We start from the raw sequence: 25,651 nt of genomic DNA on the forward strand, positions 1-25,651 counted from the left end.
CGGTTGCTTAATTAAATGGAAAACTAAAAGCCTTCAGACAAAGCGGCGTTTATGCCAAGGAAAAATTAGGGGTTTTTTCTATTTTTTTGAAATTGTATCATTTGTCAAAAAGTTGTGATTAGAAAATTCCTAATGTGGTTACTACTAGATGTTCTTACTTTGTGTTTTCTGCCATGCTATATTCTTCTTTCTACTTTTCTTTGTTAGCTGAAGAATATCTTTTCCTCGTCTTTTTTTTCTTCTGCTACAGCTTGTATGCTGTTTGTTTCCAAACATTGGGAAAGTCTGCTCGCAGAGGAATGATATTTGTTTCTAAAAAAAAAAAAAAACCCACCAAAACCAAAAACCCACAACAAAAAAACTGCCACAATCAAAGCCTGAGAAATCTGTTGATCAGCTTCAAATATCTTTTTCAGAGAAGTCTGGGATGTTTAAACATGATTTCTGTTCTTGTGGCCTCTCACTGAAAATGAATTAATGTTTTGAGACAATTACTGAACATTTTTCTCACCAATTAGGTAGTTTATTATGTCAAAACACTGAGATCCAAGAATCTTACACTGCAAAAACAGACCCAAAAGTGAATGTCTGAATACAGATACAACTTTCTCTCAAGAACTGTAAGTCTACTTCTCTCTTCTTCGATGGGTATAGTTTTTGACCACAATGCAGTTTGACAGCAGAAACTTAATCATGCCCTACTGCTTACACCTTTGTCAGAAAACTGATAAAATGTGTGCTCACACTGAACATTAGCAAGAAATTTTTCAAATGTCTTTCAGGGTTTTTTTTTTTTCCCTTCCTCTTCTCTCCCTCTCTCACTTCCCTGTCTCTCCCAGAGAAACTGATATAAAGCTGATGAGAATTTGGATTTGCTTTGAAAGCATCTTTTATTCAAAGACTAATTTTAACCTTGTGATAAAGATTGCTTTTTATGTTCTCTTGAATGTGATATCTAGTAATTGTTTGTCAAGGCAAAGCAATGTAGGACATAATACATTTAAAAAATTATCTTCTGTAATTAAAGTACAAATGTCTTTGCATTCTAATGTCTAGAAAACAAGCAAATATATAAAAAATAAGAAAAAATATTAAATGTTTTAATTATAAAGTATTACGACTTTGTATTATGAAAGGTCTTTTTTAAAATAAATGCTAAAGTAAATGTAATTGTAATCAAAGAACAAAACTTCATTTTCTTGTAAAATATGTAACTAGAAAATATATGTTTGTACATTTGGCATAAAAATTATAGTTACTCTTCGAGTTTTTTGTACTTTACTCATAACTTTTGTCTTGTATTTTAATCTCCTGATTTATTACTTTAGGGATCTTTAGTTTATAAAATTAGGACTTCTAGTCAAACCATCTTGTATGAATTAACAAAGATTGGGGGACTGCTGTTGCTTTAATTTGACTTTCAATGGGGATGGGATTGTCCCAAGATTATTCTAAGGTAAAGAGAGTAAACAAATTTTTTTTTTTTGGTACTTCAATCTAGTAAGGTTGTCTAAAGAACTTGAGGTTTTGCTATCTCAATCATAAGTTATCGGTAGTGATGGCCTACTGTCTGAAAATTGCTTTAGTAAGGAAGGTAGTGTGCTGAGCAAGCAGCAGTGATAAAAGCTTAGGTAGAAATTAAGTTCGATGCCTATACATTTTGAAGTTTCTCACGGGTTCTCATGGTTAAATCTTAAAGCATTAATGAAACAGTATAGAAAAACACCAAATACATGGTAACTAAATCTCTAACTTGTCATTTGTCTTTCACACAATATGAATGCTTCAGCAGTTTTTCTCCAAAATCCTGACGCATTGCTTTTTCCCTTATGGGGCTGCAGTCTTCTGTGCTAACTTACTGATTTGGAAAGGTAGCTTGCTTGCTGGAGCTGTAGTGTTAAATTGGTTTAATAAACACAAATGGGATAGTTTAATGTTGTAAAAACATTTATGAGATAACGGTCTATTTTTCTAAAAAATAGTTTGCATAACTTGGCTTATTCAGTCTAGAAACAGAGTAGAATATTAAGGAAGATTTACAAGCACTGTTTGTACTCCAGGATTTCGGGGTATAAGATATGTACAGATTTGTGATTTTTGTCTGTACAAACACAAGACAAACAGCCGTCAAAAGACAGATAAGACTATTTTTTAAGGTATCCTTTTCCACTTTATAGCATACTAGATCTTGTACGTAAAAGCTGAGGAAGTGTAATTTTTAAGTAACATCAAGGATCTTTTTCAAGATCTGTTCTGTACCAGTAAAGAGATAGAACACTTATGCTTTAAATAACCGATGTGAACAGTCCTGGAAGGCTGAGGAAATAATAGATTTTTAAATTCAGTTCTTATTGTGGTGAGAGAACTTGAAAAATAATTATTTTACATCATTTTATCATTATGTGCTATTTGTCTTCAAGAGAAGGAAAGCAATGAAGAGGAAAGAGAGAGCTAGGTCTAGACTTCATTCACAAAAGCAATGAGAAAAAGGAGGTGTCTATGGTACTAAATTTCTCATATCTGTTGGTGGAGAGATTAGAGCAGTTTCTGCATGGTGGGATGTTCTGAAATAAGTCTTTTCTGTCAAGGTGGTTTCATTTTTTAAAAAATGCTCATATATTCACTGAGGGGAAGAGAAGGTGAGAGTGAGGAAGTTACTTTGCTGAGATTTTGTACTGATATGGGAAGAATAAGGTCTGGTCTATTCCTTCAGTAAAATAAAAAGCTGAATACAAGTGTTAAGAATTCAACAGGCAGCATTGTGTGTGCAACATTACAGTGGTTTATGCACTGGAAGATGCCAGTGGCTACATCAGACCTCCTTGGACAGAGATCATGAGCAAATTTTCTTGCCTTGCTCCATGAGTAAGTGTTGCTATATCTTGTAAAAATCCTACTCTAGCAGATAAGGTCTTCAAGGAAATTAGTCATTAATCTACATGGTTGTACCTGGTGGAATAGTTTTGTGTTTGTAGAGATCCTTGCTGTGGATTTAGCTTCTTGGTAAAAGGAGCCTGACAAGCTCTGAGCTTGGGGAAATTCAGGATAGCAAGTCAGTGCTTTGGGCCTCAGAAAAGGAACCCTATGGAGATGGCACATGTCTCAGCTCTGATGGAGGAGGGAAGGTGAGGAACGACTCAGAAAGGATGTATAGGAGCAGTGCTGTGTGAAGTGGTATTGTTGCTTCAGGTTTCACTTGCCTTTTGTGGATGGTTAAAACTCCAGAAGGGGTGATACTAGACACAGTCTGGCTAGACAGCTGAGTCACAGAAGAGGCAAATCATCACAAGACCTTGAGTGAGAGTTGGCAGGGAATTACGAGGACATAAGCCTGTGATGCCGTTCGTATCTGTGAGGGTGTGCAAACAGCAGTGAGCCAGATTTCCAGAATGCTTTAACTACTGCGATATTAGGCAGAAAAGAGCGACGTCTCCTTCTCCTCTATATTTTTACATAAATGAAATTGTACATCAAGTTCTACTCTAATTAGCGGAAACTGTAGGGAAAACTGAGTCTTGATGTTGGGGTGTTGATTAATGCATTTAGAAAATAAGCTCTTAAAAACATTTCATACGTATTGGATTTTGAAATCCTTACAGCCTTTTCAATAAACTTTTGAAAATCTGGGGAAAAGGAGTACATCACAATTTGCTTAAATACCTGCGTTTCTCAGCTACTGTGTTTTGTTGTTCAAGTAAAGAAGGTGGTATATTGAATATAGTAAAGTAGAAACTTATATTTGGGGTTTTTTTACCTTGCAGTTTACCGTCTACTAACTTTTAAGTATGCTGTTTAGAGATACTTGACTCAAATTACCTTAATAAGATATTTATTTAGAACTTCACAAAGAGGCCAGTGTGGCTGCCTGGGTGTTCGTTACTGACATTTAGTAAGTAGTAATCCCTAGAGGGTACAGATGTATACTCCACTTGGCAAGTAAAATGGCCTCCCTCCCTAGAAGGAAGAAAGGTCAAATAAAACAACTTTGTAAAAAGTAGTAATCTACTCATTGTGTTAAATCTTTTTGTCTCATTAATGAAAAGAAACTGACAAAGGTCACTAATTCCTATCTGCCTTCGTAAGTTAAAGATGAGAAAAGCTTAATTTCAAGTATGCAGTGACTTTCATTGACTTCGGGGGCCAATGCTGCAAGGCAAGTTCTCTGTGTCTCATAAAAGCCTCTGAGAGTGAAAAAAACACGTTAGCACTTGGTATAGTGTGATTGAATGTATTTTTATAATCCAAAAATCTTATTAAAAAACTTAATTGTGCTGCAGATATTTACATTGCAGAACCTGTGCTTTCAGAAGTGGATACTTGTACAACAGATTAATATATTAATTAAAGGTACAGTTAATTAATTTTCTTTACATATCTCAACTATAAATGCCTATGTGTTCTCTTAAGCAACTTTATTATTTCAAGTGCTCATTAAAATACCATGAGCTGTAGTATTTTGGGAAAAATGGGCAAAAAAGAATGCTTCAAGCTCTGCAAATCAATAGAAACACATCAGAGCTTTGATATGAAAAATCATATAGATTTATCCTTTTTGTTCTTTTTATTATATTTGCCTAATTAACTACATTAATTGAATAGGCATGAGGCTGTGGTATACCTTTTGTGAGACTGTTTTTATGTATTCCTGCAACTGACCTCTTTACACAACATTTTTCTCCAAACTTTTTTTAGTTTCTAGGAGACATGATTATGAAATAAAAATGTGAACCCAGTTAATGAAGAGCTGTCTTCTTGATTCTCCTAAAACAATAACTCTGAGAGAGAGGTGAATGGCTTGATTCATTTCTACGGGTCATTAACTTCCACGCCTACAGATGACAATGTTAATATTCACAATGTGAATTATTTCTCTTCTGATTAGTTTAGGAGAAACACAGGATGAATGTCCTTATCGCATGATCTAACACTGTGCTGGACACTCCTTCGGGTCCCTTAAAATTCAAAATGTCCAGCTGCCCAAAAGTAAAGGTTTCTCGCTCCTGGCTTAAACAGCATGGTGGTGTTTTTACAATACAAAAATCTGTGGCAATTATTAACTGCAAATGTGGACAGTGTGAAGCAAAACAACTTTTAGAGTGAACAGTAAGGCATGGGCTGATGAATTGATTTGCACTTTTATTTAAATTTAACTGACTAAAAAGTGCTGAGTGTTTGGCCTTTATCTTTAATATGTTGTCTTAAACCTCCCAGCCCATTAGACTTAAGTAGTTTAGAGTTCAGTGATCTGATTGCAGAATTCAGAGATTATTAGAGCAAATGGGGCCTGATCAATGCCTTAGGTCTTTTTTTTAGTGTATTAATTAATTAATCAACAGGAACAGAAACATAAGTTTAATGCAAATTAACTCAGTCTCAAGTTACCAGTATACCAGAAGGGTTCGTAAGTAGAAAAGGGAAATCCAAAAGCAGCAGGATATTGGTGCTTTTATCTGTGTAACACCACTTTCTTAGGTCATGTCCTGAGATAGATATATTTGAGGGATTGATATGATTGTTTCTGCTGTGCTCTCCTGGGGAAAAGAAGTGGCTTTTGAGGCAAAAGAAGAAATTCAGTAACTGAAATAGTCACGATTCACAATTGGCCCTTCATTCCATTTGTTGTCACTGTTTCTCTTCATTTGCATTAACTCCCCCAAGCCCAGGTATTTTGCTGTAATCTAATACTGATTACAGTTTCCCTAATCCCCAAGTCTACAGTAATTTGCAAGGTTTCCCCACAAAACAAATTTTCTATGGACTGTTCTGTTCATCTTTGCCAATAATTTTTTTAGTAATTTTTCCATAGCTTTGTCTTTTAGTGTGGTCAGATACAAGCTTTGTTCTCCCCTAGTTGCTCTTTACTGAAAGTCCTCTATCCTTGGTCTTCAGACTACATGAAAGCTTTGTGCTATTTTTCCCAAGGACTGTTTATTGCTTCCATCATATGGGGAGGTAAGATACTTGATTTGTTTTGGAGTCTGGGGACATTCTTCTCTTCCTGTATATGGACCTCTACTTTCAGCTGCATGCAGGGAGCACACCAACTCATCGGTCAGGTCATCTCTCTTTAGCAGTTAGGTTTTTTAGAATTGAAAAAGTTTTTTAGGTTCAAACTTTGAAGTACTTTTTGTCAGTCTTCTTGCTTCAGTTCCAATGTGACTCTTTATGCACACAACAATTTTTATTAACAATAGCAGGGTTGTGTGCATAGCTGGGATAAAAGGAAAGCTGGGATTTCAGAAAAGAAAAGGAATGATGAATGTCAGCATTTGGCTGCACAGTTCCTACAAACAAGGAAAATCACTATTTGATTAAAACACCAGAAGATGGTCTGTCACAAAGCCTGTCAGCTGGAGCACTATCGCTATTTCAGCTGCTCTGACCTTCGCTGCTGTTCTGGAGACCGCAGTAACAATTGGCCAGCCACCAGAGTTGCCCATCTTAGTGAATCAACCTGTGATACCATGTAAAAATCACTCCTAAGACCGAAAGACATGAAGTTGGCTAAGCCCAGCCAATAGATCCTTTGCCTAACTCTCTCCCTGTTTAGCTTTCGTAGCTGTGGCAGAAGACTGAAGAGGAAGATGATGGTAAGGCAAGTTCTGTGTGGGTACTTCACACTCATCTCAAAGAGGCAATTTTCGTTTCTGTCACTTGTGTGATTTTATTCTGTATGTACATAGACAGATTCCTTGAATCATCACATAAGTTATAAATTCCATTTTGTTTCCGTGAACTGTGAGTCTCCTTGTGTCTGGGGCTGTCATGTGCTAACAACAGAAAGCAGAGGTGCCAGCGTGTCAGTCATTACAGACTCTCTCCATCCAGCTTACTGAGCTAGGAGAGGCAAACAAGGAATGGAATCTTAAATAAGGACAGTGTATCCCTCTTGGAAGGAACCAAGACAAGGCAACCAGGTGGTAATGTTTGGATTTCAAAGCCAGGAAGGATTTTTGGAAGCAGAAGCAGCTTGGTCAGGAAAGATAAAGTGATGCACGGACACAGCAGATGGGTCCTGTGACACAGAGGCAGTGGAAGTCGCCATTTGAAGGAGCAGCTGTCTGCTGGCGAGGGATGGGAGGGGAAGGTCCCTCAGCACCAAAGCGGATCTCATCAAATCTCAAGGAATATTCAAGAGTGAGGAAATGTAGGCAGAAACGTTTACTGTTTACTGTGGCTCTGTGTATCTTGTGGTCATTAAAGTGTAGAATGGCTGCCTTTGAGATAGTTTGCAAAGTCTGTGCATTACCTGATTCATCTTTGTGGGATCCTGGAGAGATAAATTGTCACTCAGATGTCAGCTATGACTGAGCTCTAGGAAGGAGTGAGTCAAAGCCATGGGGATTCGGTGGCAGTCTCAGGGTATAAGCAGGGGTCTCTTCTAAGAGGTCTTTTCTTGGAAGAGAGAAGAGATTGCCTGGAGACCCAAGGCAGATAGAAAAACTTCAGAGTGTTTTTGCATGGAAGCAGAATGAGGCTTTGTGAGTATCCCACAAGAGGTATAATCTGGGCTGTAATATCTCAGTCTTTGAATTCTTACTTGTAGTAAAATGAGAGAGACTGGAAGAAGAACAAAACACGCACTTAGTAAGATAACAAACAGTACCATAGCTGGCTCCGAGCATTGTCTGGCATACACACGTACACAAGCCAGCCACAAAAATGGAAATCATACCATGTGAGTCTTATCATAATTTGCGCTGAACCCAGGAATAATAATTCCCACCAACAGACAGGCTGTCATCTCAGGCTTAGTGCCATACTACCATAGCTACATAGCTTCTTGCTACTTTGGAGCATGGGAAAAGGAAGCTCATGGTCGCTTGCAGCATGGCCACAGTAACTCCTATCTGCTGGCAATGACCATGTGCACCCTGTGCTTGCAGGAGTAAGGTCAGACTGTCAGCATTTCAGTCATTGACTTCGCATGTTTTTTCACGCTGGATGATGTGATAGCACTGGCCTGTATGTATGAATAGCTTTCTGGGATGAAGTCAAAGCACAAGCTCCTCTGAGGCAATTTAAAGGGAGTGAAACACTCACGAGGATAATCCGGAGCAAACTGATCTAAATGGTTCTTCTGCATAAACTGCAATTTTTTTAATTTGTTTTGGGAGTGAGGGGAGTGTACTTTGCTGTTTGGTTTTGGGTTCCATAAATTCAGAAAATGTTCTGAATTAATTTTTTATGAATATATAACTTAACTGTTGAGAGAGAGGTGAACCTTTTTTGATGAAGGGAAAATACTATAATAGGAAAATTAGGAATTATTGTGGTGTCCATGTTCCAGGCTTATTAGGCCTGAAAATAGATGAACTGGGGAGATTACTTTGTATGTTTTCTACATATGTAAATGGACATATAATTATATATTAGTATAAAATATTAGTGCATATTTACTGTATAATAATTAATTCAACTTTATAAGCAAATGAAGATTACCTCAAATTTACATACAATGTGAAGAAAAGTCCCTTTATCCTCTGTAACTGCAACATTTGGCAGATTCAGGAATAAATAATCTTTTGTGGCAAGGGTATGCCTTATCAAACATATGCAGATCAGTGCTAATTAATGCTAATTAAGGTTTCCTGTCTATCTAGTTGGAAAAACGTCCAAATGTTATGAAATCCAGTTAGTATGCCTATTACCCTAATTGTTTTATATGGAATGGTTCTTAATTAAAATATGTAAATTGACCTTAATTGCTATATACTAATGGAGGTTCATGTTATCTCACTAAAAATGACAAGATGGTGAGGAGGGGTACTTAAACAAATAATTCTGATACATTTGTAAATAAATGACCTTTACTCAAAATTATTTTTAATTGGAAATTGGCAAAAGGAACATTTTGCCATCTATGTTTCTCCTTAGTTTTAAATAATGTCAGAATTTACAGTTCTTTGTTAATATAGATACGGTGACATTGCACCTTAATTAAGACTACTAAACAAGTCAACATTTTGTGTGTTTACTGTACATTTCAGAATTGTTTGCTAACCTCATGTTGACCTTCAGAAATGTCGTGCTTTACAATGTTGATCTTAATTTTCCGTATTTTTGGTTTTATTTTTTTGTTTTGATCTCTTTTAGTCATGTAAGTTCATTTGTGAAGTTTGATGCACTGGTATACTTCTGCTGGTGACTGGACCTGTGGCCCTGACTTTTCAGCAGAGAAGCTGTCAGGCGGCACCTCTTTGCATTTCACCTGTTAGGGCAGGACATGGACTTTAATCATCTTTGGGGAGGATAGTTCACATGTATGCTGTTATATGACTGAGACCTACACAGGTTTTTACCCAAAGTCTTGTATGGCCTCAACCCAACACAAAAGCATTGTTGGAATGATATTTTGTATGACAGTTTATCGGTGTCCCATATTGTCATTTTCTTGATAGTTATCATACCATTTCACACACACAGCAAACATTTTTCTCCTCTGATGTAGAGATTCTAATTAGAGAGTCTGCTAATTTAGAGAACTGGTCTGTAGTTGTAGTTTTTTACTCATAAAGCCAGTAGATTTTTAAAACGCCTGATACATTTAAGTTTATATTATGTCATAGGTATCATTGATATGTGCCTCCCTTTGCAAAATCATTCTGAAAGCTTTCACTGTTTTGCAGGATATTGTGACCAATGTTTCTCCAAGGATTGTGCGTGGAATTACTTCAGGTCCTATGTATGGCCCAGGCCAAGGCTCTTTTTTAAACATTGAACTGATCAGTGAGAAAACAGCAGCATATTGGTGTAAAAGCATTGCTGAACTGAAGGCTGACTTTCCAAACCATGTAAGTACCACTCTCTCATAAAGATGTAACAAACTTGTTTAGAATCTCCAGTTTACAGATCTGTGAAAACTCACCTATTTAATACCTATTAAATAGAATGACAGTTGTTTGATTGACATACGAGTATATTATTAAAAACCAGAAAAGCCCACCCAAATAATCTTTTTGATAGAAAATTCTGTGAAATGACTATTACACAATCAGAGAACGGACATGATTTTTTAGTTAGGCTGATGTTTACATTCAAATAGATAATATCAAGGGAAAGAGTTGATTCCAGTGTGGATGCTTGTCAGTTTTGCTGTGAATAATTTTGTATTTAAGATCATCTTTAAAGATGTAACTTATAATAATAATTTTCATTGTGAATTGAATTTGACTATAGAAGGAATCTTTGTTCTTTTCATTCTTTATATTCTTCTAATATTTTTATAAGCAATTGGCTGCTGTAGGAGAAAAAAACCCCAATACCGAGTTAACTTCAACTTCACTACAAGGATAGAGTTTTGTTAGAGCCTTCTTGGCTATGGGGAATATCTGTCTAGAAGATAATAATCAAAGTTAGGAGCAAGGACGCCAGCTAGCTGGCATAAATGGTTTGCAGCTACTGTTCTAGTGAATAAGAATAATGAGACGGAAAGTAAAATTCTCCTCAATCATTATCTTGAATGGGTAGGGCTAGAAATCCCAGAGCCTACATATGTTCTGTCTTGAAGTTATTACCTCCATGGTTCAGCTATGAACAAAATAAGTGAACATGCCTGAATATATTATGACATGAAGAAAATTGGGGGTTTTTTCTTATTCCTGGAGTTTAAATGTACACATTGGCAAGTATAAAAATGTTTAAACACATTGTATTGATAGTAAAAGTTAAGTGCTGCATGTTTAGTATCCTACTTCACTATGGATGGACAGTGTGTTTCTTTGCTGAGGTTCATGTCACTTTATTTACTGTGACTAGGCTTCATAATAGTGAAAGTGTGAACCAAAAGATAAAAATTGTAATTCTCTGGTTTTGATTTTAACATCCTTTGTTAAAGTTCTGGATATTGCATGCAGACAGATTGTTGCCCGTTTCTGCTGTGGCAATGGTCTCCCATTGCAGTCTTCACCAAAAATCTATGGCAGCACTTTGTGCTTGAGACCAAACCGTTCTCTTCTGTGAGGAAAAGCACTAGCAGCAGTTTCCAAAGGAAAGTTTTAATTTTCTGAGACCTAACCTCTTGTGCTGGATGAAGTCCTCCTCTTCCATAGTTCCCGGGGTGACCATCTTCTGATCATCCCTCACAATGTGAGTTATTGCTTTGAGAATGTCAATTCAGCTCCTGCACATTGGCTGTGGCTGCTGCTGAGGCATCTTAGAGGTTGGTAACACCTGCATGGGCACGGGGGAAGCAGCACCCAGCAGTAGACCTTGGCTTTGCTCACAGAGATTTTTAAAATGTGCCTGTGAACTCATCTAACTGTCATAATTATAATGGTAAATTTGTTGCTAACTTAAAATAGATTTTTGCTCACTGAGTAGAAATCTCTTGGTGCATATTTTGAAATATTCTGTATGATTAGAGCTTGCAGAATTTTTTTCCTCCAATTCCTGTTCACTCCTTGTCCTGGTTTCAGCCAGGATAAAGTTGATTTTCTTCATAGTAGCTAGCATGAGCCTAGAAAGGCTTTTTAAACTTGATGTGTTTTATTAAAACCAAAAACAGTTTCTGAGAACTGTTTGGGTGAATTTAATTAACAAGCATAGAATGACATTTTCTGCTCAAATGAAGGCCAAGCAGAGGTGAGGACACAAGTGATTGCAGTAAAAAAACTTACCTTGTTACAGTAAATATTAAAAACAAACCAAAATTTATACATAATTACTTTTGCTAGGTAATATGAGTAATTTAAGGTAAGATTTATCTTACAGATGAAAAGGATATGAACAAAATAGTTACCTCACTAGAAGATGATCCCACAACAGCATCCTATCTTGTGCCATTAGGAAGAAGCGAACCATAACGCAAAAAGAGCAGCTAAATTCCCCCAGCAAAGCCTAAGATTTAAACTGAATTTTGCAAGGCATTGTGCAAAAGAGGACTACCAGTCACAGCTCAGTGGATAATGTCACGTAACTGTGACATGTTGCCTCTATATATCGGGAACTAGCATCACCTTTGTGCTGTCTTCACCCCTGTAGTGGGTGGCCGCATTCTTTGGCTCTTCTGACTCCCGATTCTTACTTGTAGCTTGCAATCATCTCTGACTGGCAGACTTTCCCAGTCGTCTTTTCTATATTAGCTTCTCCCTTTGACCCTGAATCTACCTCAAGTGGACTAGGGCAAAAGCTGCCACCAGCAGAAACTTGCTTCAGTGCCACTGGAAGTGAGTTAAATATTTGTAAGGGTCCAACCAGAGGAGAAAGCAGAGAGAGAAAGTATCTGGATTTTGTATGCTTGCTTGTGAAGTACCATCAAAAGCTTTACTGTTTCAATTTGGAATTTTTTTTCAATGGAGTTAGTTTAATAACCCTATTACTGTTTTTTCAGAAAACACATACGCAGACAAAAAGAAATTAGATGGTATGCACAGTACAGGCCCAAGACAATTTTTTTTTTTAATTGTATTTTAAATCGGGTGCTTCTCTGTTAAAATGATTTGCGGTTAAAAGTGTGATTGTGTTCCTTCTGGTACTTCAGTCACCTCAGTAAGGAATTACTTCAGTGACTTGGCTGAGACCATTTAAAACATATGGTATTATTTAGCATTTTTTAGTCTTCAACTTTCAAAGGATACAATTTTAAAAATGCTATGTCCACTGCTTTCCTATGTACCAAGAAAACAACCTTTCAGTCAGAGAGCTGTGGAAGTAAGAAGAAAATTGGTCTGTCTGTATTTGTCATCGTCTTTTTACTTTCCCAGATACTTTGGTTTTACTTATTGTGGTGGGTTAACCATGGCTGGATGCCAGGTGCCCCCCAAAGCTGCTCCATCACTCCCCCTCCTCAGCCAGACAGGGGAGAGGAAATGGAACGAAAGGTTCATGGGTCGAGGTAAGGACAGGGGCAGAGCACTCACCGATTACCATCGTGGGCAAAACAGACTCGACTTGGGGAAATTGGTTTAATTTATTACCAATCAAATCAGAGTAGGATAATGAGAAACAAAACTGAATCTTAAAAACACCTTCTCCCCAGGCTCAACTTTACTCCTGAATTCTCTGCCTCCTCCCCACCAGCGGTGCAGGGGGACAAGGAATGGGGGCTGTGGTCAGTTCATCACACCTTGTCTCTGCTGCTCCTTCCTCCTCAGGGGGAGGATTCCTCACACTCTGCCCCTGCTCCAGCGTGGGGTCCCTCCCACAGGAGACAGTCCTCCATGAACTCCTCCAACATGAGTCCTTCCCACGGGCTGCAGTTCTTCACGAGCTGCTCCAGCCTGGGTCCCCCACGGGTGCCGTCCTTCAGGAACAGTCTGCTCCAGCCTGGGTCCCCCCACGGGGTCCCAGGTCCTGCCAGCAAACCTGCTCCAGCCGGGGCTCCTCTCTCTCCCCACGGGGCCACAGGCCCTGCCAGGAGCCGGCCCCAGCGCGGGCTGCCCACGGGGTCACGGCCTCCTTCGGACATCCCCCTGCCCCAGTGTGGGGCCCTCCCCGGGCTGCAGGTGGAGATCTGCTCCCCCGTGGAGCTCCATGGCCGCAGGGGCACAGCCGGCCTCCCCATGGGCTTCCCCAGGGGCTGCCGGGGAACCTCTGCTCCGGCGCCTGGAGCCCCTCCTGCCCCTCCTGCTCTGACCTGGGGGGCTGCAGGGCTGTTGCTCTCACACATTCTCACTCCTCTCTCTGGCTGCAGGCTGTTGCACAGTTTTTTTTCCCTTAACTCTGTTCCCCCAGAGGCGCTGCCACCATCGCTGATGGGCTCGGCCTTGGCCAGCGGCGGGTCCGTCTTGGAGCCGGCTGGCACTGGCTCTGTCAGACACAGGGGAAGCTTCTAGCAGCTTCTCACAGAAGCCACCCCTGCAGCCCCCCCGCTACCAAAACCTTGCCATGCAAACCAGTACACTTACTTACATTGGCCTGTCTTTTTCATATCCAAACATCTTCCTTCCATGGTTAACTAAGGGTTTTTTAATGAGAGTCTATTAAGTATTTCCATTTTTCTGTCTTATTGCCACACATAGCATCTGATACCACAGGATTTATCATTCTGTGCAATTCTTAATCAGGAGAAAATGGATTTTTTTTTTTGTTCTGTAGTAGTAGAGACTGAGAACTTGATAGTGAGAAAAAATGGAACAATTATTAATTTTGTAGTCTTAAATGTAATATTAAAATATCCCTTCTGAATTAGTATAGAGCTGACACCTTATTGGCAAATTTTGCATCCCCAGTCCCCCAAAAAAGGTTGTTTGTAAAGTGCTATATCAATCTAAAATTCAATAAAAAAGTGAAAGAAAAGTATCAATGATCAAAATATTCAGATTGAAATTTCATTACTACTTGTTTGAGAGGAATGACTACCGAAACCATAGTCATGATCTGGTAGATTGTTCTCTTTAATCCCTGCTATAGAGGGATGTTTTGGGACCAATAAAAGCTGTGTAACACAAATATTATCTCAATATCATAATGAGAAATAGGAAGACTCTCCCTTTCTAAGGCCTGCTTAGACTGGTTTGAAATGGTGGAGGGGAGACTTGGAGGTGGGGAGTGAGCAAGTGTCTGGGTGGGGGCTTAGCTGCTCACTGGGGTCCACCCACCACAAACGGGAAATGCGTAAAGTTGTCAGTTTGTGTTAAAAAGACTAGACCATAATGTAGACATGCAGTATTTGAAATGCTTTAGATAGTGGGCCAAAAGAACTAACACTAATGCCGCAACATGTTTTACTTTCATATTTTACTTACCAAGGAGATACGTGATCATACTGTGTATTGATGTACTTTCCAGGCAAAATGTGGCTGAAAAAATAGCATTTTATGGTATATTCAAGAAATTAGTTTACTTGAGAAATATGAATTTGGCCAAGTAGAACTCATCTAATGATGTAATCGGGAATGAAAACTGTGAGAAAAAATAGAAATTAATTTTTACTTTAGCAAAAATCTACAAACTTTAATTGGTAGAGACTGGCTGAGAAAAGTTGAAAAGAAAATGATAAAACCTTGGAAGAGAACTTACTGCTGAAATTTTTTATTCACATACTTGACATTAGCGACAATATGGCCATTTTCTGTGCTGGGAACAGTGAATACTGGTAGTGGTAGTATGTCTTCAAGGGCCAGTAAAACAAGGAGCTGTGTGCACAGTGAAGCTGGAAATCATGAGAATCATTTTTGATGATTGCAAGGGAATGGGATATGTTGGTGGTAGCACTTTTTTCATCAGAAAAAGCATACAAACTGCTGCTGTTCCTCAACAAAACCTTCTGCTTACCGTAGCTCAGTCTTCTCATTTGAGTTGGTAAATCACCTACTTACACAGATGTCTCTTCTTTCAGTCTCATAAGCATGTCTATATATTTACACTACATAGTTAGCTGGCCAAATATTTTAAGGGTTCATGTTACCCTGAAACCTCTTTAGCATCTGCACTGGGGAAAACAAGCTTGAGAAGAGCAAAGTTTGAAATTGGTAAACATTCTACAGAAAAATGTGAACCGAGGGTTCAGTAAGAAGGTGATGGACACAGTTATCAGGTAGTCTTTCTCCACCTTCTCAGAACTGTAATTGGTGCCCTGTAGATGATAAAAGAGTAAACAAATTCACTAAAAACCTCAATAAGCAAATTAGTTTGGGTCTGAGCATGTGCAGGAGATCACAGCAGTACAGATAAAGGGCTTTGAAAGGACACTTAATGAAACAAAATAGATCGCAGGGAAATGTCATTCCCTACAGGGCCAACAGAAGTCCATCACAAGCAATCAAATGTCTGAGAAACTGCAAGGAAGAACTGGGATCTTGGAAGATGATGCCAAATTGAATATTTTTCAATATTTCCATATTAGTATGCTGAAGTCTTAAAAACTCTTAACTTTTTGGCCTCCTAACTGAACACAAATGAGTTTCGGCTGCTGTATGACTCTAAGGAATGTACATAGGATACCAGATTGTCAGCTGTGACCCTGATTCTGTGATTCAGATATCAGTGTCGTGATGTGTTGAATTGAGAAACCTCTTCTGCTAGAAACACTAAGTACTTTTGGACCCCAAAACTAAGCTGAAAACTCCTGTCGTCCTAATGTTTGTTCTGCTGCTTGCAGAATGTTGCTGACAGTCTCTCTGACAGTTACTCAGCAGAGAGCAGCTTTTCAAGGATGAAACTGTTAAAGATATATTTTTGTTCAACATTTTGTTCAGAATGTCCCAGGAACACCTGTCAGGAGTAGCCATGCTAGAGAGCATGCAAGAACAGATCACTGGATCCCAGGCTGATAACCGACTTCTTTGTAGTGTTGGGGTTTTCTATTTTTTAAATGTTTTTAAATCTGGAATGGTGTTAATCAGTTTTTTATATTATGCAGAGTTTTTTTCTACCATAGAGGTATGAAATAGGGCAGCCAGTTTTGTTTGGTTTTGGAGTTCGGAGCTTTTGGGGGGTATTTTTGTGGGTTGGAAATTTTTTTTATTTAGGTAACAAAACCAGATTTTTTTTTTTAATTCTACTGTGAAAATAAGGTTGAACAGGCATAAGGGAGTGCCTTGCTCCTGTGAATAACCTTTGGTGCAGAAAAATGCAATGTCAAAAAGATTTCCTGAAGTTCTAAGATGAATAGAAATAGATTTGCAACAGCAATAGTAGTTATTTGGATAGTTTACATTGAGACCCTTGATTAGTTTGCTGAAGTGATCCCTGGAGTGGGGTCCTACATATTAAGCTTTTGTGTAGGATTGGCTCTGGTTTTATTAACAGGTTTTGTGTACAGTCTGTGAACAACATTTGTATATTTATATAAACCTTTTTCCTCTCTGTTTGCACTAGTAGTAGACCTTGTAATCTGGTTACTGAGAGGAATTAACCAGAATATCTAAAATTGCTGTAGATCTCCTCTGAGACTTAAAATAAGGACATTAGGTGGAAAACTTTTTAAGATACAGAGGAATCATAGACTTCACAGCTTTACTGTGAGAAGGTCAAAGCTGGCTTTCTCACTAGATATATTAGGAATAATTTGTGTACTTTTGCAGGCATTATTATAGCTTTCACTTTTGATGGATGTTGCATAGGGTACCTAGTATTTACATTTCGAGATACCAGTCACTGACTTGATTCAGGTTCTAAAAGATAATAGTTTGTTTTACCATTTGGGTTTCAAATTTGAAATACTTGGTAATTTGGAATAGCATTTGTAATACAGGTAATTAGGTGAGGTGAAAGGCGGAACTCTCATCTTTGTCTTTGCAGGAGTCATGTTCAGAAGTGAAGATCAAATTGTCAGCCAGCTGCTCTCCATAAACACCTGCTCTTCCTAGGGCTAGTATAGATAGCTTTGCCTTTGCATCACAAAGAAGCAATATTTTGTACTCCAAATACCTACTGAGGTGTGCATCTACATGACAAATCACAGACATCTTGCAACACCTACAAACTTGGAATAAAAGATTTCTAAGCAACCAGGTAGGGCTGTTCCCCTGTGGATCTCACTTGGTACCAACAGGAACCAGCGTATTGTGAATGGCAGGGTACACGCCATGAGTTCTCAGGCCTATCAGAGGACCCTTGCTGGAAGCCCAGATGCTTTTCCACATGAACTGAAAGGACAGAGCACAAGGGGAGGGAGCCACAAGCTGGGCTGCCTAGAAGCTTGCACAGTCTGCATCATGGAAGTGCCCAGCAGTGCAGAAGAGCCACTGGGGTTCCTTTATCTGAATTTCAGATCCACAAATCACATTTAAAAACTCCAGAAGTTGTTATTGCTGCAGCTTAAACTTCCCAAAGCCAGCCATCATGGATGCTTGGTAGGAGGTGAAAAAACCCACAGAGCAGTTGTTAAATTCACCATATGGAAAAGATCCCTTTCACTACAGAAAACTGGCAGTAGGCCTAGTCCCTTAACATCAGAGGAAATCCTAGCTGAAGAGGGAGGACGAGGTTGGAATAAGGCATTCATACTGGTTTCCTTGGCAAAGAACTAAACCACTTGGCCCTAGCTAGTGTGGAGTGCAAGAATGGCCAAGAATCACCTATTTCCAATTATTATTTTGGTGGGTAGAAGGGAAGAGACCTTAGAGCGTGGAGCGTATGACCACCTTCCCTTTTTCTTTTCATCCTTCACCACAAGGAAAGTGAGGATGAAAAACAGTACAGAAAGCTGCTCTCTAGAAAAGCGAGAGGAGAGAGCTGACATGAAAGAAGGGCAAACACATTAGCAACGTACCTCCACCTATTCCACTCTCACCCATTCTGCATCCTGACGGTGTCTTCATTGCTCCTGAGACTGGCTCAGCTCTCCATGAGCTAGCAGAATGCATTTTCCTCTGTGCAGCCTAAGAAGGAATTCAACAAGGACTCCAATTTACACACTGGATTTACATCAGAAGTGCCCATACATTTCTGTAGGCACAGCAATTCCCATTTACAGAAGTAAGCGAACAAAACCAAAGGCTAATAACAGAAATGTTGATGTATTGGGTCTTTGAGATCACATTTTCTTATAACAAAGGAAATTTGCTGGGAAAGGCTCTTCCACAAGGCATAAAAAACACCCAAGCCTCATATGACCTAAATATTAATAGAGGTGGGACTGAGCTACAAAATATGGTGCTGTAAATTTTTACTTCTTGAGGCTTAGGTGTTAGTAGAAAAAAAATGAAAAAATACAGGAAAATTCTCATCTATCATCAGCATTTTTTGATAATAGTGTTGGCTATAGCAGATCTGCTTGAGGCTTGAAAAGTAGAAGAGAACTGGCACATGGTCAATGTAACACCTCTTTTCTGGGAGAGATCAGGGGAACTACAGACTGTAAATGTTCTATCCTTGTATGCAAATTGGTAGAAGCTCTTCTGAAAAATAGAATTAGCAAAAAGAAAAAAAAAAGGAATAAAGAAACCCCTTTTGTAGTGTGCCATGTCTTAAAAAACATTCCTTGAGGACATCAAGAGAGACTCAGTTAAAGTGAGCTTGGGTTTCCAAAAGCATTTGGTAGTGTCCCTCACTGAAGAATTTGAAAGAAATTAAGTTGCCACAAGATTACAGGGAAGAAACCCGTATGAATAAGTAACTAGTTAAACATAGGAAACAATATTAAGGAATAAATACAAAATTTTCACAGTGGTTAGAGAGCTCCAGTAAAATTCCCTAAGGATCTGTGCTGTGTTCTGTGCTATTTAAAATGTTTATTAACACTCTGGAAAAGAGAGAGAATTTCAAGAATGTAAACTTTGCTGGTAAAGGTAAGTACTGTAGGGAGATAAAGATGACAGCTGACTATAAAGGGTTGTGGAGGATCTTGCATTACTGAGTGACTGGCCAATGAACTTCCAGATAACATTAAATGAAGGTAAATGTAGTATGCACACATGGGATAAAAAGTACTAAATTTGTATATGCAGTGATTGATTCTAAGCTAACTACGCTAGGATTACAGTAGAGAGCACTCTGAAAATCTCATCTTAATGCTGAATAGCATGGAAATAAAGCATATCAAACAGAATTTCTGGGAAAGGAAGAGAGAACAAAGCAAAACCCATCATTATGCCAATGTATCGATTCTTTTTTTTTTTTCTCTCCACATTTTGAATGCACTGTGCGGTTCAGATTTTTCTGTCTCAGCAAGGGTGCAGCTGGATTGGAACCAGAAGGGTGATAGGTGGAAATGACAATTGGAGACACTTCGCCATGTGCCACTATGTCTATGGAGCTCATTCTCACAGGGCATTCCTGATGCCAGAGATACATACAGGTTGAGAAAGAACTGACTAGAAAAAATAGTTGGAGAAGGCTATGGAGTGCATCAACTCTGGCTCAGGATGTTCCTGTGCCAGAGATTTCTTAAATGCTGGCAGAGTTTTCTAGGGAGATACTACCATAAGCCATAGAGAACTGCTGCTGGTGCGGGTTGGAGAAGGGGTACTAAGCTACGTAACGCATTCCTACAGGTTTACGTTGTCGATGCACAAAGATTGTACCCAGGATCAGAAACCCTCTCCTGCCTCCCAATCCTGTCTCAACCTTTGGACCATTGTGCCTGTATTACATTTTGACAACCTGATTAGCATGTAACTACGTTACCTGAACTCAAGCTGAGATTAAGATATATTTTGTACTAGTTTTATGTGCTAAGCGTTTTGTAATTCAAGTGCTGTCTTCAATTTACTAAGATTTGAAAGGCTGAATTTCCAGAGGGTCACCACAGATGATCCTACAAGAAGGTCTACTAAAAATTTACCCAGAGACAGTGTCTGTTCATGCATGTTCTAATGATCATGTAGTACATGTCATGCTGATTGGTTCCAACTGATACAATATTGATTTTGGTGGTTTTGTTATTGTTAATTTTTTAAGAATATGGTTATCAATCTGGCAAAGAGGTGGAAATACTCTGGCCATCAATTTGAGGGAATTTTGTTTTATGAAAGCACCTATCTTTTGCTGGAAACTGCAATTTGTAACTGAAAATGGAACTGCATGCTAAATTCCGTAAGATTTTTACAATCAGTCTGATTCCAATGTACATGTTTGTGGTGACAAATTAGGACCTTGAGGAGATCTTCTATGTTTTGCACTTGGAAACTACAGCTTTGTTGAGAAACCAGTTTAGTGCAGAACTGTACTTTCTTCCTATGCTATGACTTATTTTGTTTGTTTTACTTTCACAGCTGAGGTTTGACAAATAGTAAGTAGTTCAGTAAGGCAGAGGATTAGTTGTACATACACTAAGAATATCGTTTTCGTTTGGAGAGAGTTATTGATCCCTGCAAGAAAAGAACAATTTTCACAGTTTTGTGAGGGCTGTGAGCGCATCTCTAAAACTTTAGCCTTAGGGTAAGAACTAGGAGAAAATTAAAGCAGTTTCTGAAATACTTCACCAACCATCTCCTCGAAAATGCCCCCAATCTGCTTGAATATTGGAAAAGACAAACTTCTTAATGGCTAACATCAGCTGAAGCTGGTTCAGGATGTGCTTTGGCTGTTGCTGCTAAAAATTCCCGTTTTTGAAGAGATACGTGAATGGCCATTAAGCAGGAGTATCAACGAAGGAAATGCACCAAACATAAAAACAGGATGATTAAAAAGATATTTCTAGAATGTAATTCTGCTGACAGTGATGTGAAGAGTTGCATATTTTTGTTCGCCTTACTAAGGTTTGAATTTCCTTTTATTTTTCTATGCAGACTATTTTTTAGAGAAAAAAGAAAAGCTCTTAAAATCCCCAAGTGTTTTCTCAGTTTGGTAAGTTACTGTGTGCACACTAGAGTGCTGCGAAATGATCTGTGAAATCCGGCTGGGTATCAGGCAGAGATTTTTTTTTTTTTTTTTAAGAAAAGTCATCCATAAACTGCAACAAAGGAAATTGCATCATGTGTTAAAAAAATCTGTACACTAAGATGTCCATTTCACACACCCCCATCTGTGCTTAAAATAGCAATAACAACCTTGGTGCAGGGCATTTCCTGGTGATTAATAACCGGCCAGGGTTAATGGCCCTCAGCAGTGCCTCGGGCCATCAACTCCTCCCAGCCAGTCATTACTCCCTGGGAAATGCCCTTTTCTGGGTAGTTATTGTTTTAATATTAGGATGTAGAAGTTGCCATTGGATAGGGAGAAAATGACCTTGTGGCAATGTTAAAAAATAAACCCCCAAACGGCAAAATTTTAAAATTATTAACAGTCAATGATCCATCAAAATTAAAATCTAAAGTCCGTAAGAATAACAAAATTCTGCTAGCCTTATTGCCTGTGCAAAACATTTATCCCCCAAATACTTCTCCCCAATTTCCATTTCATGTTTGTCATAGGCAATTGGGTAAATTACAAAATTTGATGTTTTAAAATGCACAATAGCTTTGACATTCATTTATACTGTCTGTGATATGATTTTAGCCTTTTATGAGGCACTGAGTGTATGTGATTTAGATAATTCTGCTTTTTCTCTTTTATGTAATGTATATTACAGTAATAATAAGAAAGCAAATTTGTACCTGATAAAAGTAGTAAGTATACGCTGTTCTTGTAGCCCATATTCTGCACTTAATTTCTGTGATGTGGTTTACATTATAGGCATACTGCTAGAGCTCTAATGAATTAAAATATGAAGGTTAGGTCTGTATTTAAAAGTCTTGCTTACATACTTATGTAGGCTAGGAATACTAAAAATAAAATTGCATCTAACTGCTGTCCTGGCAGAACCCTAGTGTAGATGCAGTTATACTATCAAACAGTTTATTTCTGTCAAGGACCAAGGAAAGAGTTTACTGATAGGAACTCTGACGATAGTAGGAGAGCTGGCTCTATGCAGACATGTTCTAGCTTAGACAAGAAAGGCAGAGGCACATGCTTGAATCTATTGCAATTAGAGCCAGCTCTTGAATCTGACTGACAGCAGCTGGACTATATCCCAGCCTCTTGTGCTTTCCGGGGAGGAGGGCTATGGAAAGATCTCAAATTCAGAGCGAAATGTGGGAATAAAGTGTTCCAGGATGGTTTTCTTCCTTATCCACTGAGAGGAATGTGTAGCTTAGCAGAATTCTTAGTGGGCTCTGAACTGATCTTAATCTACACCCTCAACACTGCTGATAGCTTCTGAACTTTTTGTGCACATTGAGTTTAAGAACTGTGATCGTAAACTTTTACATAGTCTTCTTCACCAAACTTCTCGTATCTGTCACGTTTCCATATTCTAAATCTCAGATCACCCTGGTTTTATATTTTAATTCCTTTTTCATGTTCTAGTTGAAACTAATGAACTGTACCTGCTATTAAGGTTAAGTAGTAACTGCTAAACATTCAAAATCAGGTGGCCAGCAGGACCCAAAAAGCAAAACTCCTTCTCTCTTCATTTAGTATTAGTCTGATATACTGTTATGTGAACACAGACATGCCAACAAATTACCATGGGATAGCAAATTACTGTGTGTCAGTAAGGTAACTGCCCGTGTGCATATTTGTAACTAGCAGCAAATACAAGCTAATTCAAGTTAATATGAATTTCTTTGATTTTGGACATAGCAAACTGGACTTACCTTGTATTTTGGGGGATTTAAAAGAGCACTGAAGTAGTCGATTGCTGCAGGTGTGCTGATTGCTGGTAACTCATACATCAGCAGTAGCTTGTTTGTGCATCTAAATCTTGTGTGTGTATCTAGTGGAGATTGTATATTCTTTTAGTTGTTGAAAAATGTGACAGAAAGTACTTATTTTCTGAACGCTTAAACCCAAATAAATATTTGAAATGCTGCTTTCAAGAAGACCGAAATACATCCTTTTTTATGAGCCATGTAAGTTAAATGCAAACTCTAAGAAAACAACAGAGTACTTTGCTATGCTATGTCCTGCTGCTGCATCTCTGTCTCACAGCTCCCAGGAAGAACGCTTTTTTTCTGGTTTATTTTTACATCTTTCTTACATTTTTTTAAGCTCGGGGTCCCTAATTTATTTCAAGTTTCATTTTCTTTTAATTCTCTTTATGTTTAACATTTTTGTTATAAAATTGTAGTTATGTTGATTGTTTTGATCTACACATAACAGCTAGTTAAGGTCTTAGGTTTGGAAAAATATTGTGTTGAAGCTTCATCCCTAAATTTCAGGGTAGCATTTTTAAAAATTTGTGGCACTTTTCTTACAGTGTAAGAATCTGACAGACTTACTCTTATCCACACCGTTCTTGGCCACCTAGCCATTTATGCGAGATATACCTCCATATTAAAATCTGAATACACCTGCAGATTGTTTCATTTAAGTTAAGTACAGCAGAGGTGAGAGTATCTAGAGGTTGTGTGAATTTTGTAGGTACCCCAGATTCCTACCTGTGAGCAGTATGTGCATCTCAAGGTAAAGGATGGGCATTAAAAATTGGTGTAAGTTACATTTGAATTCTCTTAAAGTTGTACAGTCAGCACATCTCTGGTTCCTAGAAAGACTTCTGCCGTTGATTCTGCTAGAGGCATCCACTTTTCACCTGATCTGTTTTCAGTTTACCTTTTTGGGAGCACACATACTCGCTGCTGGGTCATTAACAAAATTGAATGGCAGTTGGTCTTACAGTGCTTTCATTTGAATGAGACTATAATCCTATAGACTGTTCAATGCATTTTAATTTTGAAATGTCCAATCGCATAGCAGTATGCTGAACAACTTAGATAACAATGCTATTAAACATCCAAATATTTAGTTAAAATAGTAAGACCTCTTTCAGTTTCTCAGCATCTTCAGATAAGCTTCCCTAAAAGATGAAGAGGTGGGTGGAACTGGCAGCTGAGGAAGAAAGATTAGTCAGAAGGTAGCTGCCAACTTCCAGCCCTTAATTTTTTATCTTCTTTGCTGCTGGAGTGTTGCCAAAAACTAGTTGGGTCATCAGACATAACAGCTAGCTACTTAAGTAAATTATAATGTCTCCATATAAAAAAATAAAGCTACCCACTAATGAGATTTTCTGATCATATCTCAGATGGGAGCACTGAAGACCTACCATCATGCGGTTCGGTGCATAGTGGCACTGTTGTTCACTGAATTTTTGGCCCAGCTGGGAGATACCAGGGGAAAATAGGAAGGATATATGAAGAGATCAAGTTCAACAGAAAACATGGGTTTTCATCTTCACTTCTTGAAAAATTCTGTGCCTGACAGAGCGTAGAGTTTCTTTCTTTGCTAAGGGACTATTGCCTCACCTTCATATCTTCTCTCTTTTCCCTTTTAAAAATTCCTAAAATATGTTACTGGCAAGAAGCTATTGAGTGCTAATTCATTGCTAATCGTTTGAAAAGCACAACAAGAATTAATTTTGTATAAGAAATGCTACAGTTTTACCATTAAATGAACCTAGAGCTCCCATTAATATAGGCCTAATGAGAAACAGTGGTCTTCCACCAGGTCAAAAGGGCTCTTGTTCATTTGGACAGGTGAAAGCTGGGTAGGAATCAATGAATGTATGTGACTGCATATGGTATTTGGCCTTGTTGCAGTTTGAGGTTTGTGCGTTGTGTGTGAAGGAGCTGGATGGCATGTTGTAGTTGTGGAGAAGGCCTTGCTTCTGTGCTGTGGGTCTGATCTGTCTCTCAATAACAACTGAGTCTTACCAAAAAGCAGACCTGTATGAGTCTGGAGAGGAGCAGGAAAAGTAGAACTGAAGACAATATTTGCTTTAGTGTGCGATGAAGGGGGAGAACAAAATCTGAAGGTAGGTAACAAGGACGAAAAATACACACACTGGCCCTGCAAGATCACAGGAAGAGACAGTGGAGACAGCAATGAATCAGATCTCAAAAGGGAGCAAAGATGATAGCTTGAAGATTGCATGAGAGAACAGAAGGCAAAATATAGAAATAAAAGACAGGTTTGAACAAATACCAGACTGCAGCAGGTTCCTGTGCCTGGAGAAGGCTCAATAGGCTTAGTGTCAGAATTGCTAAACATAGGTGGTTCTCTGCTTGGTGCAAAGGTATGAAGTGATCATGAAGAGAATGAGGCAAGAATACTTGTTGATCATATGTATTTTTGCACGGAGGGTTGAGAGGAAAGTTCAGGTTGGCAGGAACCTCAGAAGGTGAGGTGAGCTAGTCCAAACTTCTGCTCAAAGTAAATCAGTTATGAAATCAGGCCATTCAGAGAAAATTATACGGATTTGGAGAGGATGCCCAAAGAAGTGGAAACTGAAGTGTTCTTCAAAAGAATCATTCTGAAGGAGGAAGGCAAAGGTATTACAAGAAAATGA

General features: G+C 38.5%; 1 protein-coding gene across 2 annotated transcripts in view; it reads left to right on the forward strand.

Moving 5' to 3' along the window:
* The window catches only part of DPYD (dihydropyrimidine dehydrogenase), a gene marked incomplete at both ends in the record, with an annotated part of 369,496 nt that overhangs the window by 217,122 nt on the left and 126,723 nt on the right, over positions 1-25,651 (forward strand). For both annotated transcript variants that reach the window (XM_082002991.1, XM_082002992.1), the window contains one exon: positions 9,630-9,794. In XM_082002991.1, the coding sequence (XP_081859117.1) occupies positions 9,630-9,794 (165 nt within the window). The remainder of the gene's footprint in view (positions 1-9,629; positions 9,795-25,651) is intronic.

Source organism: Phaethon aethereus (genome assembly GCF_964289735.1).
Source record: "Phaethon aethereus genome assembly, chromosome: 8".
In the NCBI taxonomy this organism is placed as follows: Eukaryota; Metazoa; Chordata; class Aves; order Phaethontiformes; family Phaethontidae; genus Phaethon; species Phaethon aethereus.